This window comes from Kwoniella dejecticola, chromosome 10, assembly GCF_000512565.2.
Source record: "Kwoniella dejecticola CBS 10117 chromosome 10, complete sequence".
Lineage (NCBI taxonomy): Eukaryota > Fungi > Basidiomycota > Tremellomycetes > Tremellales > Cryptococcaceae > Kwoniella > Kwoniella dejecticola.
In genome coordinates, this window is record NC_089310.1 from 656,955 (window position 1) to 671,105 (window position 14,151).

Consider the following 14,151-nt stretch of genomic DNA (forward strand, 5'->3'; position numbering starts at 1 on the left):
AATACTGATGAGAAATAACCACAGGCAGGAAGGGAAGGGGTCGTTAATTGTATTTTTGTTTCATGAGCTCTTTCTATTCCAAGTTACCCAAATTCAAAGATGTCCAAACTAAGCGATACAGCGGTCAAGAAAGGGGTATGATGAGGGAGCGAGATTCGTTATTTGATCGATCATTTATTCGTTATCATTTTACATGTGAGGTAAGACAGGCGAAAGGCGAAGTCAAGGAGTGGCGGGGGGTTTAGGTCTGATTTGCGTGACAAGTGACATCAAACCGGACACCTCGATGACCTTTGCTGAGTGAGCGAAAGGGTTTCAGATCATGAGGTGATCGACGCCTTGAGCGATAATTATCTCTTCACCACTTCGATCGTTTTCGTCGTCATGACTATCTTTCTCATTCGCTTCTTCTTGCTCGTGGAAGCTTTTGAAGAGCAAGTCGTGTGGGGTCGTGGGTGTTAAGATGGCCGTGTTATAGGAAGATGATCTCGAGGCCGGGCTCGAGCGGTTGCTGGTTGACAACGAAGGTCTTGGAGGGGTAAGTGACGGGTGCACACAGATGGTCGGGATCGCAGACGGCATGTCATGGGGAGACTGCAAAGTAGGATGTCAGCACGAGGCAGCTGAAGAAGGCATAAATGGACTGTCAACACAATCTGGGGACTCACTTGACAATTGATATCCTTTTCACCGAGAACAGAACTAGGTCTGGTGGGTGTGCCATGCACAGAAGCTGGCGAGGGGAAGGGTCTTTGCATTTGTTGACTTGGTGGAGAATGATTACCTTTTGATCCGATTGAGCTGATGGTCCGCTCCAAGGGAGGAGCTACCAAGACGGTCTTGTCCGGTGAAAGATTGGAGTGACTTGCCGAGGAAAGAGCATAAGTCGGTTTGGAGGTCGAAGCGCAAAACGAGTGAGATCGGTGGCTCATATTAGGTCTCTTGGGTCGATTGAGAGTACCAACCGTGATGGGGCTCGAAGGGGAGATGGGCGAAATCGGTGATATCGGAGAGGGGATCTGGTAAGGGGACGATCTGGTGGATGACCCATTGGGACTAGTGTTCGTGGTTGATGTATAACCCGATTGCAGTGAGAGTAATCTTCTAGGCAAAGGTCTGGAAGTAGAGTTGGAGAAAGAGAAGTTCTTGCTTTCGAATGGGTTGGGGGTCAGAAAGGGTGCCGGAGAAGCAGAAGGAGAGTATGACTTCTGTCGTGAGCTGCCGCTACCCGCGAAAGACGGGGTGGGCGATACTGAGCGAGATATGGTGGTTGAGGACATGATTTCGGTTTCACGGGATATCGGTCGTTCCTGTTCGATGACGACTCCTTCTGATTGGTGTGTTTCTTCGAGATGCAATGGATTCAAGCAGAAAGTCTATCCGCTCTTCCTGAGAAACAGATTCTATTCAACGGGGAAAACAAGGGATAGTAGGTTCGATACAGGCGAGGACAACTGAGTCTACTATGAATGTCGGCGGTCGGGCTTGGCCATATCCTAGTCTGTGATTGCGAATGGCTACAGGGATATCCAAGCTTTCGTCAAACTCAATCTCCTGAATCTCCTTGTGAGGATTGATATGTTGGTCGAAGTAATGTGCATGGATCGACAGCGAGGGGAGTCTGAGGTGTCCTTCTGTGTGCCTTTAGCTTATAAGCCGATTCCTAACTCAATAGGAATGAATTGCGTATGAATCCAAAAGTAAGGTAACGATGGATGATGAAGACGGTGATGCAATGCGGGAAGACGTCGAACAGAAGGATCAAACAATCCTGCTCGTACGTCCTCTTTTGTTATTGGGAGGTATATTTCTGGGGTCTGGAACCGAGAATGAGGATGAAACCGGTATGTTTGGTCAGCCCGATGTGAAGTGAAGTGATGTGATGTGATGAGAACTCATGCGAACATATTTTGATTTTTGGCTTTGGCTTTGGATTCGGTTTCACCCAAAATACCGACTACTGGCATCTGCGCTCCCTCGAACAGAGAACAGACCAGACCTTCTTTCCAGCTTAGCCTGAACGTTAGCTCTTGATCGCTCTCCTTCTTTTGGTGGAATTTTGATTTTTTGGGCTTGTGAGATTTTCCCACGACCCGACTGATTTTCCAAGATGACTAAAAATCACGAATTACCAAAACCCCCGAAATGAAGATGGAAGGTCAGGTCAAGGCAGCTGCACTTCGTGCTCTCTGTACCTTGGCTGCGTTTTCTGCGAGTGCCTTTGCGTTGACGTCCGAACAACCGTTTGGCCTTACCTCATCTAATTGGATTGCGAAGCTTCCCAAACACATGCTATGAATCATAGAACCATGGGATTTCGGGATATGTTCCATCTCTCAGCGTTTCATCAGGATCACAAGGGGGGTAACGCTGATCACTAGCGTCATTCTTCCCGTTAAATTCTCCGAAAATTCACAAATGGGGTTTCTCGGGCCCATTTGTTTGTTTTGTGTTTTTGTGCTTATCTGCTTGCTTGCTTGCTTTAATTTCAGAATCTGGACGCGGTCCGGTCTTTCAGGTCGAGGTCAACAATGATAATTAGACTTGACTTTAACATTGGTCCCTGATCTACCTGTTCTTTTTGGCTTACCAAGAGACGTAAGTCTCATGCTCATGGCTGGGACACACCTCATCAACGGACACTTCGTTTCCGGCATAGCTCGACTGAGCGGTCCGTAGATCAGGTTCGAGTTCCTGTTACAAGAGAAGAAAATGAAGTGGTCTCAGATAAATGAGTTACATGATCCCCTAAGGCCTTAGCTTTAGCTAGTTTGACTTTCCAGCGGATCCAAGAAGAGGTAACATAACAAGGCCGGGCCATGAAGACCATGAAGGGACGTGACGCGTTCGGCGAGGTAGAAGCGAAGGAATTCTTCATGCCGTGATTGATTTTCTTCCTGCACATTCGTATTACTTGTAGTCCAGCCGTAAATCGAGTGACGTCGACACGAGCGCGAGATTTACGGAAAGATTAGAAAGAATCATCTCATGTTGATCCAGCTGAGAGATGACGCGATATACCGTACATACCCCATTTTCTGCAGCTAGCAGAACGCAGTAGGCAAAACAAGGAATCTAAGAGAGAGATCTATATCTCAGCGAGCGGATCTTGTTTTGGCACAGCAGGAGGCGTTTCTCGTGCCGCGTACAGCTGCTTTCCGTGTCGATCAGCACAATTCGGTTTACAGACCGGGCTGAATAACGGCATATCACGGCACATCACCTGTTCTTACGTTCTTACATCTTGCTTCACGCAGACCGGGACCCGTGCTAAAACTGAAACCAAGTCAAGGGGTCGTCGCTTCGCTCGTCAGGCTCGTATCTGTCAAGCACGACTTATTAGCGAACAACGTTGACTGAGGACACTACCTAGATCTAGATTGAACGGAAGATGGTGATCTCCTTGCTCCAGCAGACCAGGAGATCCGGCATGCATGCGCACATTTGGGTCTCACTGAGAACGACGCCCGACAGGGATTCAAGATGTTTGTCCGAATAAGAGCAGAGCAAATATGATGTGGCGAGATGGTATTAGTGCAGCACCAAAACAAGAGGGCGTCGGGCCTCTGCGAGGGGACTGTTACTCATTCCACTCAATTGCCAGAAATTCTGGCGCCTCTTCGAGGGCACGATAGTACACAACAGCTCCATAGCGAATGCCAGTCAGTGGATCGTTACAGGGTTACAACAACAACAGATGCATGATCATGAAGATAACAGTGATGTACACGGCATCGACTCACGCGCGAAACATCAAATCGCATCTAAGAAAGTCTGAGTCCCAAATAAGGTCTTGGCGGAAGCTACGATCTACATGACGCAGGTACCATCCGGTCAACCATTCCAAGTCTCAGTGTAGGAGGTCGAACATACTCACCTCTTCCAGGATATTGCATACTTCACCGAGAGCTTCGTTCTCCGCCATAGCATACAAAATAGCCATCTCCGCTTGATAGTCCACTCTTTCCTCTGTGTTCGCGGTGGAATTACCGGGTCTGTGCATATTTACGGAAGGTGAGATACTACGATCTCTTCCTCTAGATTGTTCATCCATGGCTGTGAAAGTGGAAGTGTAAGAATTCCTGAAAGCCCTTATATCCCTCGCATGTTGATCTGTCACCTCCATCAATTCCGACAAAGGCGATCGTGGCGAGGGCAAGAACTGGGGAAGAGGTGATCGAGAATGGAACGAGTGAGCACATGCCCACAAGTTGATCAAGATTGTTGAAATCTAACAAACAGTCGAATCAGCATCAAATTGTGTGTAGCAGGAAAAAGGGAAATTAGAGGAGGGGCGGGGCGTTGGGGATGGCGGAACTTACTAGTTCCCTACGAATGGGCAACACATCCAAGACGGTCGCTTTTCTCGGTACACTGAACCTCAATAACCTGATTTCCACCAGAGTCTCAAGTAGCCTTTCGCTGGCGTCGATGATTTCGGTATACAGCTTGACCGGTCTCGGCAGCAGAGAGATCTCTTGGCGTTGTATGGAGATCAGATTGCGGGATAGCGCGAACTCCCTCTTGATCTTCGCTTCGAGATCATCGTATTGTTTGTCGTCTACTCGGTAAACGAGCGAGGAACGGACCAGATCGCTGAGGGAACGCTGTCAGCTGCATACTCGGAGTTACGAGAGCTTTCAATGCTACTCACCGACTCATCCTCAGATCTGTCAAGAAAGAAGGTTCACCAATTTGTCAGCTTCAGACATGGCCCCACGAGAAAAGTTGACGGATCACAGGACACCCACAGAACTCGGTGATCCTTTCCATTGTTCCACCGACAGCTCGGAAATATTGCACTCTAGCATGAACAGGCCAAACGAAAGTGCCAAATAAGACAGCAGCAGCCGTACCGATTATGATGTCCGTGAACCTATACCATGCTAAAGTGAAGTACGATTGACCGTGAGACTCGTTCAGATAGGTGATGAATAGAAGTGGAGGTAGGGTGATTCCCGTAGATACACCCAGACCTGGCGTAGATGTGTTGAAGAGGATATGATATGAGATGGGGACCGTGCATGCTGTTGCCAGCGTGACCAGGGCGTAAGGGTTTTCGTGAGCGATAATTGCGCACTGCAAATATCGCAAATATCAGCTGGAGCGCTATTTCATAGACGTGAACGTGTCGGGATGAAGCGACAGGAACACTCACGACGAATCCCATTACAGCTCCTATGAGACATCCTAGACCTCGTAGAAATCCAACTTTTAGTATTGCACCAGTAGTGTCCTCCAGGACAAACATGTAGGATACTACCATCCATCCGCCTCGAGAGGAGTCGTACCATTTCCGTCCAGCGTGATCCGGCGGCAAGAAAGCAGGGAGCGCGAGCAAAGAGATGCCGAGTCCCATTTTTAGGGAGAACAAAACGTGTCGAGAATGTTTGGTCTGATGCAGAAATCGAGAAAGCATGATCCGACCTACATTACATGAGTTCAGGGATCAGTCGAATAGAGAGGTGGGTGATTTCAGTCGTATGAGCTATGCGATCAACTTACCTTTGACGACTTGATGGTTGTCCCATACCCTTCTCCAAGCCCTCCCCAAGCTATCTCGCATATCACCATGCTCGACCAAAGGGGAGCGCCGATGATGCAAGGTCGCAGTGACAAAGTCCATGTCTTGGTATTCCTTCGTCTCGTCGTTGGGTTGTCCTTCCTCCATTACAAGATCCGTTTCGTCTGCGAAATTCCAAGTCTAAGCCACGCGCTTGATGAGTGGGAAAGGACATTGGAGATGAGCTTACTAGTCTGCTGGTTATCATCCCCTGCGTCATCTTCATCCTTGTCATGCCGCATCCATCCAAGCCTTAAAATCGCCATCCAGCTGAAAGGCGTGACTTCTCTTTCGCTCATCCCGATGACCGTATTTGTTATGACATGTACATCCCTAGCAAGGTCCAGTAGAGCAGTCATGTAAAATGCCAGCCTGAAGCGGTCCTTGTTTTGCAGAAGATTCGTCACATCCGGGCTCTCCGTAAAGGACACTTGGGGATGCTGTCCATCCGATGGTGTCGCCGGATAAGAATGATTCGGCTCTATGCCTGTTGTAGAACCGCTGAGGAGTGTACCCAACGCTCGCTGGACATCGCTCAAGACGTCTTCCAGTGCAATTCTAGCATTGAACAGGTCTTCGCGAGTGGTTTCTCCTTTTTCCGCATTACCACTAGGGGCCCATCGGAATTTCTCCACCAGCGTGGTATTCACGAGCTGGAGGCAGGAAACGATTGCTTCGACCAAATGCTGACTTGCGTCTTTCAGGTCTGGCCTGGTATGAAGCGGTATGCTTTTGTGAGAATCATTGGGTCTACCATAGTTACTGGTGAGGTGTCGCAGTTTGCGTCCAGCTGTATTGACAGCTTGATGGCGATCCGCGGACACAGAATGCCGCGAATGTCGCCTGATTGAGCTCAGCGATCTGCGCTTTTTCGGCGTTCCAGCCGTACTGCTTGGCCTCGAAGGTGGAAAAGACTTCTGTAGAGCTGCTTGTATTCGTTCGCCTGGCGCATGACTCGTTTGGCCAAGTAAAGGGTTACGCTGAAGGCGCTGAAGCGCTTTGATGACCGATAGTAAGGATGCGGATTGCCTCTCGAGCAGCTTGCTCTCCCTCACATAGGACGAAGAAGAGACGTGCAGATTCGCGACCTCGCCTTTGAGCTGTTTGGCAAGTCTGTCTTGAGAGGAAGCCTCTGATGATCGAGGCTGATCTTCTAGTTCTTTGGCGGCTAATTCAGGCGTGCTCGGTCGCGCTTGAGCGAGAGGATGATCCACGTCTAGTAGATTCGATAACGATAATGGAAGAAGTGAACAGATCGTATTGACGGTATTGCCTATGTGAACGCCTAGCTGGTTAGACGATTGATGCGGGGCCAGTATCAGGGTGGGTATAAGAGCGAACACAGCCGAAAAGATGACCACATAGAATTGTTGCAGAAAGTGCGCTGGCGTGAGCTGCGACGGCTATCAGCTTTTTTTTGCTCAGAAGAGACAATTTCGGTGGGCTCACATATGTAATGGACTGCTGACTTGTCAACATGAATATTGGGAAGAAGATAGCAATTTTGGAAAACACGTTCAGCCGACCGGATTTACTCCGAATGAACCCGACTGTGGGTATCCTCAAAGATTAGCCTCAGCCCCATTGACCCTATGATGAACAGCATTTACCGATCAAAGCTAGTAAAGCTAATCCCAACCCTAGTATGGCTCTGCTCTCAGCGGAATCCGAGCCGTATTTTCTGCCGCACCAAGCTGCGATAGCGAGAGTTGCGGTGGACCATACAATTCCAAGTATACCACCTATAGTGCCGGTAACTGTAGTCTCAGGAACCTCAGCTATGGCATAATGACATACAAGGTTGGAGTGATCACCCACCTGTCGCTTCTAGCTGCACACTGATCCTGCCTCTCGGAAAAAAGAAGATCAGATTCGAAGTATACACAAGGAATGCCCATCTGCACAAGTTCGGTTCCTTAGCTATTGATCTAGGCAGAGGAGAAGATCAAGCTCACTGTCCAGCTATCTTCGACCAAGGTCTTATGACCACGAAAACAAAGCTCAGGAATGCGCATAGCGTCGGTATGGCCAATAATCGCAGTCGATTGAGCCAGTCCATCTCGTTGTTCCTGCTTCACAGTCTCCTACGTTTCGCTGGCTATCATTGAGCGTCCTCGACATCTTGTCGCATGATCAGACTGTTTATATACACATGATATACAGCGCGTGATGGATGATGATATACGACAGCGATGTAGTTAGTAGGTGAATTCACAAAAAGTTAGAAGATTGGACGATATTTCGTCACTCACTTTGCGCGAGGAACCGAGGAACATGAAAACATCGGAAACAAGCCGTTGATCCCCGAATATATCACGTGATCGGAAGGCATCAGCGGAATCAGATTAATTCGAGTCTATTATGGCGCCTTTTCGCTGGGATGCGACGAGGTGAGTGTTAAGTCGAAATGTCGAATAATTAATTCCCTTACTAGTGCTCGAGTACTTTCGACAGCACAAGCTTGCGCTTACAAGGACGGCACGAAGAGCGATATGCCGCAACTCATCTCTCTGTTGAATGACCGGACGACTCCGTTTCACACTTTCGAGTTTTTCCCGCCTCGAACGGAAGCCGGTCTGGTCAATCTACTAGATCGTATCCAGCGACTGGCTTCAGCACCTCTACCTTCCCCCTTGACAGTCTCGGTAACATGGGGTGCGGGAGGCTCTACCGCCGATAAGTCCCTGGAATTGGCTGAGCAAATTGTCAAGCTGGGATTGAAGGTTATATTGCATCTGACATGTACGAATATGCCTAAAGAGAAAGTCGACCAAGCTCTTGAGGTGAGTCCAAATGCATGTAATGCTTGCTCGTTGATTCTGCCATACTGCCTCTCTCTAGATTGGACAGAAGATTAAAGGCTGATCGTGATAATGGCGCAGAAATGTAAATCCCTTGGAGTTCGAAATATCTTAGCTCTACGCGGAGATGCGCCTCGATCCGAAGAATACTCTACCGATCCAAATCCACAGCCTGATTATTTCCAGCATGCCGACGATCTTGTACGATACATCCGCAAAAACTACGACGACTACTTCTGCATTGGTGTAGCTGGATATCCGACACCTCATCCCGATAGTGAGACCGCCGAGAAGGATCTGGAATACCTCAAGATCAAGTGTGATGCTGGCGCGGATTTCATCGTTACTCAACTGTTCTACGATGTCGAAGGGTTCTTGGAATGGGTCAAGATATGCAGACGAAAAGGTGAGGCAATTTCTACGCCACTGTTCATGCAACTTACACACGCTGACTTGATTTGAACAATTATTCAGGCATCACTCAACCAATTATACCTGGAATTATGCCGATCCAGAACTTCGCCTCATTCAGACGACTAGTGAACCTCACCAAATGCCCTGTCCCAGAAACCATCTCCTCAGATCTCTTACCTATCTCTTCCGATGATTCAGCAGTCAAGCGGTACGGAGCGGAACTAGCTACCAAGATGGTGAAACAGATCTTAGAATCACAACTGGTGCCTGGAATTCACTTTTGCACATTAAATCTCGAAAAATCAGTACGAACCATCTTAGAGAACCTACACTGGACCAACTCGAATGTACCATCCATCAACAAGTCACCCTTGATTAGACATAATAGGCTCATAGAGGACGATCAGCCGCAAACGAATGGTGCGATCGCTATCAACGGACATACTACTGCCAATGGACTAGGATCAGGTCACCAGATTTCCGATCTGTCCGTTAGTCCGAGCGAAGCTTCTCAGCTCGCGCAATGGGGATTGCAGCATCATTCGTTACCGCCTGTGCCCAAGAAAGGAGGGATACAAGGTGGCGCAACTTCCAACAGTGGTCAAGGCGCCGAGGATAGCTGGGATGAATATCCCAATGGTCGATTTACGGATGTCAGGTCGCCTGCCTATGGTGAGATTGATGGTTGGGGAAGTGGGCTTAAGATCACAGTGAGTCTCAGCATCCATTTTCCATCCACCTCAATTGTATACTGCATTGGACCTGCCTTGAGAAGATCGCAGCTGAGATAATGCTTTTGACCTAGGCCGCTCAAGCTCTCAAGGAGTGGGGCACCCCTACAACCGTCCAAGAACTATCGGCATTCTTCACCTCGTATCTCCGTGCTTCGCCTGAAACACCTACAACACCATTCTGCGATCTCCCCCTTTCCCCCGAATCCCAAACGATCTTACCTCACCTATTAGAGTTGAATTCGGAAAAGATGAAATGCTGGACCGTGGGTTCGCAGCCTTGTGTGGACGCCATCAAGTCGGAGGATCCAATTCACGGCTGGGGTCCGCGAGGCGGATACGTCTTCCAGAAGGCCTTTGTGGAGTTCTTCGTGAAAGAAGAGGAAGTCCAGAAATTGAAGGAGAAAGTGGAGTTGAAAGGTCAAGGGAAAATCAGTATGTACGCAGGGAATAAATCGGGATCGTTCAGGACGAACACAGAGGAAGATACCGTGAATGCGGTCACGTGGGGTGTATTCCCAGGACAAGAGATCGTTCAGTCGACAATTATAGAGACGGAGAGTTTCTTGGCGTGGAAAGAAGAAGCTTTTGATATTTGGACGGAATGGTCTTTACTCTACCCCCGACATTCGCCAGCTAGGAAGTTGTTGGAGTCGATAGCGGGTGAATGGTGGTTGGTCAGTCTGATCCATCACGACTATAAAGACAAAGAAGCGTTGTGGAGGTTCCTGTTGGATGAATAGGAGGGCATGTGGGGTGATGATGGGGAATTGTAACTGGGACAACGGACAGCTCATAATTTATGGGTGATGGGAGCCGGAAGGGGTGGAAAACCGGAATAAAGAATAACACTTTGTAAGCATTTATACAATCCAACTTGTATCGACCGGAACAACTATATATCCAGCATTTGTATGATTTCAGTTTAGTACAATAAGTAGTAGCATAAAGATCGAAGATCAACAATCAACGGATGCTATGCAACCCGATCCAACTCGGCGATTGACGATTGACGATGGGCCATCTGCAAGTATTTATTATTGCTGTTTAGTGAGGTTGGCATATATGGGCCATTCGGGATCTTGTTGCATCTATTTGTACATACATCATGAAGGAGATTGGGCATAGGGGCTTGGTAACACGAAATCAACCAATTCTTGGAGGGAAGTATTGTTCCAGTCTGCAATTTTCAGCAGCTATTCATCGACTCATCTACTCATCATCACTATCTTCGTTCGCCTCGAGGGCATCATCCCTCTCGTGCTCTTGAGCATTCATACTCGCCAATAAATCGATATCGCCCTTTTGATCCTTCTTCATCGACTGCAGACGTTGTCCTGTTTTGATAGCGGGAATTACAAGCAAATGAGGATGTCAAGTCAGTACGTATAATCAACAGGTAAAAAAAGACTCCAGGCGGAAGGCTAAAGGCTGAAGGCGGAAGGCGGAAGGCAGAGAGAGACATGCAGACATGAGGAAACAAGGAAATGCGGTGATGTGACCCAGACTCAAACTCAGACTTGACCCCAAACTCAGATTCCTACTCACGGAATATAGTAGCTATAGCCTCATTGGTCTTTCTATCCAATTTAGACATCCGATTCGTCATATCCCTCTTCAGATCCCAGTTCGCCCTTCTCGGCTGTATATTGAATAGATCCTATCGTATCGCAATAGAGAGCTCAATCAGTATAGGCAATATTTACATGTTGACGGATAGTCGGCGACGACCCGACCCGATGTTGGTTCCGATGGCTGATACATACCAATTCTTCCTTCCGCTTCTCTTCGTCCTCCTTGATGATCTGTTCAGCTAGACCTTCGACGGCTTTCTCGACCGTATCTTCATTCTCGTCTTCTTGCCCTCGTTTTCGTAAGGTACGTGTTTCCGGATCATAATTTCTCTGCTTGAATGCGAAGTGCGATCTGAGTCGAGCGAAGGGCGGGCACAGCGGGAAAAATACCAGATAAAAAGATTAGCCACTCTTTGCGGCTGATGTTCATCATGCAAGCAGGAGGCACTCGATTTATGACATTTAAATCAAAGTCGATCCTTGACTTCCGACTTACGGTTCTCCGTTACCGTTTGTTTCGCCAGCTTCTTTTCCCTCTTTCCGCCTTCGAAGAGCTATCAGCCTCTCTTTCCTTGCTGCTGCGTTAGCTGCCAGATTGTTTTCCATTGTGATTGTTGGCGCTCTGATGTATATGGTAAATGTAATAATCACTGGAAGACAGTAATGGCATAAAGAATGTTCAGCAGCATAACTTCGAAGCAACCAAGAAGCTGGAGGATAACGAAGTTGATGAGAAGGGGGACCGTGGGAAAGTGAATCGTCATTTTGCCACCGTACTTTATTTATCTACCAGGTTCAAAGTTGAAAAGTCCAAAGTTCAATTGGACGACGGTCCAAGAAAGTTGTCAAATAGAGACAATCCTGCATCTCCCCCAAACAAAGCATACCTTCACTTTAGAGATATATCACCCAGAAGAAGCGCACCAAGCAAGATGGACGCCGTGGAAGGTATAGACAAGCCCACAAAAGGCACCCAGAACACATCGGAAGCATCAGGTAGCAAGCCCAAACCCCGAAAGAGATTTGTAGGAAGTTCGAAGCCTTCCTCCTCTCGAACTCCCATACGAAAAGTCGCCAACCAAGTTCCGGATGATATATTGAATGACCCTCATCTGAATGCGGCTATCAAAGGTAAGGTGCCCAGATCTCACGTGCTATTGGCTCATGCATAGGATCCAGCCTGATGTAATCTGCGATCCGCTAGGTCTGCCTGGCAATTACAATTTCGAGATTCATAAGACGATACATCACATACGCCGAGATGGGGTCAAGTCAGTAGCGCTGCAAATGCCTGAGGGTTTGATGATGTATGGTTGTGCAATCGCGGATATCATTGAAACGTATGTTCGATTCCCCTTATTCCCTACTACTGAAGAAACATTCACCAGTCTGTGCTGGCGATGATGATTAACGCTAATGCCAACGTAGATTTACTGGGGCTTTACCGATGTTGTTAGCTGATGTCACGTATGGTGCATGCTGTAAGTCTCGCACTTATCATCTACCACCATGCCAAGAGAAGGAAGCTGAAACATGGATTCCGACTAGGTATCGACGATTATACGGCCAAGGAGATGGGCGCTGAGATGATTGTGCATTATGGTCATTCTTGTTTGAGTGAGTCACGAATTTCCAATCAGCATTATTACTCTGGTTCTCATGTCGAGATAGAAGGACACCCTCATATTGCACGCATGCTCAACTCTGGCCCGTAGTACCGGTCTCCCAGACGACCTTGAAGACGTTATACATCTTCGTCGAAATAGCGATCGATACAACCCATCTCTGCCTATCTGTCCGGCGCAACTTCCCTTCGAGCAGAGAATCCTTCAGACGACTAATCTTGGGCGCTGGAGAAGCTGAACCGGGCGCAGCTGTGCCCATAACCCTAGAAGAATCGGATCAACGGGATCAGAAACGTACCGACACCATACACGCAGAAGACGTGAAGGAAGAGGATCTTCCGACGAGATTAGCATTAGTCTCTACGATCCAGTTCGTAGCTTCCATACAAAATCTACGGGACGATCTGGACAAAGCTATGCCTCCTCCAGACGAGGTCGATCCATCGAAGGAAGAGAAGGACGGGGCACTTTTGAAGGTGAATAAAGGTGAAATAGGTGTGTGGCGCGGGAAGTACGAAGTTACTATCCCTCAAGTCCGGCCTCTATCTCCTGGGGAAGTGTTAGGATGTACGGCTCCGAAGTTGAAGGATGTGGATGGTTTAATGTGAGTTTTTGGTTCGAGCCCTTTATGTTCAGGATCACATCTTACCTTACTGTGCATACTACTCATTGTTGCGTGCATGGCTGACTCACAACCTGCGTCAATACAGATATGTCGGAGACGGTCGATTTCACCTGGAATCCATAATGATAGCCAACCCCACAGTCCCTGCATTCCGATACGACCCATACTCCAAGAAATTTACTCGAGAGACGTACGAGCACACGGAGATGAGAGGGATCCGAGGCGAAGCGGTCAAGACTGCTCGCAAGGGCTTGGTGGAGAAAGGTAGTGGTAGTTGGGCGGTGTTGTTGGGTACCTTAGGCAGACAAGGTAGTCTTAGTGTATTGAAGGTGGGTTATATCATCCCCTCTGCCTCCATTTACTTTTCTTTCCTTTAGATTATTCAATAAGGTGACGATGCTGATTGTCCATCTAAACTGGTCTAGTCGATTACATCAACTCTGCCTCCCGACTCAATACCGCCCCTCTTGATCTTACTCTCCGAGCTGTCACCGCTGAAACTCTCGTTGTTCTCGCATGAGGAGATCTCGACGTTCATACAGACTTCTTGTCCCAGACTATCGATAGATTGGGGGTATGCGTTCTCGCGGCCTCTGCTGAGTCCGTACGAAGCTAGTGTAGCCAGCGGAAGGGTGAGGGGATGGGGTGGATTGGACCTCGCTCACGCAGTACCGTTAAATATAAAGGGGAGAGTCAAAGCGGAAGAACAGGGCGAAGGGGATTATCCGATGGATTTTTATAGTGATAACAGTCTTGGACCTTGGACACCTCGACACAAGGTCAAAGCCTGAATTGAAGCCAAGACGACCTAGGTTCAA

The 14,151-nt window shown here is 48.1% G+C and overlaps 5 protein-coding genes across 5 annotated transcripts; 2 read left to right on the plus strand and 3 right to left on the minus strand.

Moving 5' to 3' along the window:
* Nucleotides 1–315: 315 nt before the first annotated feature.
* On the minus strand, nucleotides 316–1,280 carry I303_107775 (uncharacterized protein; the record flags this gene model as incomplete). Its single annotated transcript, XM_018411044.1, has 2 exons — nucleotides 316–594; nucleotides 669–1,280. The coding sequence occupies 2 exons, from the start codon at nucleotides 1,278–1,280 to the stop codon at nucleotides 316–318; spliced, it is 891 nt and encodes a 296-aa protein (XP_018259712.1).
* A 2,473-nt stretch (nucleotides 1,281–3,753) lies between these two features.
* I303_107776 (uncharacterized protein) lies at nucleotides 3,754–7,622 on the minus strand (the record flags this gene model as incomplete). The annotated part of the gene is made up of 12 exons (XM_018411045.1): nucleotides 3,754–3,810; nucleotides 3,878–4,231; nucleotides 4,323–4,596; nucleotides 4,655–4,670; nucleotides 4,752–5,079; nucleotides 5,159–5,427; nucleotides 5,506–5,688; nucleotides 5,754–6,957; nucleotides 7,013–7,113; nucleotides 7,174–7,320; nucleotides 7,382–7,461; nucleotides 7,519–7,622. The coding sequence occupies 12 exons, from the start codon at nucleotides 7,620–7,622 to the stop codon at nucleotides 3,754–3,756; spliced, it is 3,117 nt and encodes a 1,038-aa protein (XP_018259713.1).
* Nucleotides 7,623–8,055: 433 nt separating this feature from the next.
* Nucleotides 8,056–10,252, plus strand: I303_107777 (methylenetetrahydrofolate reductase; the record flags this gene model as incomplete). The annotated part of the gene is made up of 4 exons (XM_018411046.1): nucleotides 8,056–8,346; nucleotides 8,446–8,770; nucleotides 8,839–9,488; nucleotides 9,584–10,252. The coding sequence occupies 4 exons, from the start codon at nucleotides 8,056–8,058 to the stop codon at nucleotides 10,250–10,252; spliced, it is 1,935 nt and encodes a 644-aa protein (XP_018259714.1).
* Nucleotides 10,253–10,721: 469 nt separating this feature from the next.
* On the minus strand, nucleotides 10,722–11,689 carry I303_107778 (uncharacterized protein; the record flags this gene model as incomplete). The annotated part of the gene is made up of 4 exons (XM_018411047.1): nucleotides 10,722–10,846; nucleotides 11,058–11,169; nucleotides 11,276–11,435; nucleotides 11,580–11,689. 4 exons carry the CDS (start codon nucleotides 11,687–11,689, stop codon nucleotides 10,722–10,724), a joined length of 507 nt encoding a protein of 168 aa, XP_018259715.1.
* Nucleotides 11,690–12,015: 326 nt separating this feature from the next.
* Nucleotides 12,016–14,124, plus strand: I303_107779 (diphthamide biosynthesis protein 1; the record flags this gene model as incomplete). The annotated part of the gene is made up of 7 exons (XM_018411048.1): nucleotides 12,016–12,214; nucleotides 12,288–12,423; nucleotides 12,512–12,564; nucleotides 12,632–12,700; nucleotides 12,799–13,312; nucleotides 13,419–13,662; nucleotides 13,759–14,124. 7 exons carry the CDS (start codon nucleotides 12,016–12,018, stop codon nucleotides 14,122–14,124), a joined length of 1,581 nt encoding a protein of 526 aa, XP_018259716.1.
* Between the last annotated feature and the right edge of the window lie 27 nt (nucleotides 14,125–14,151).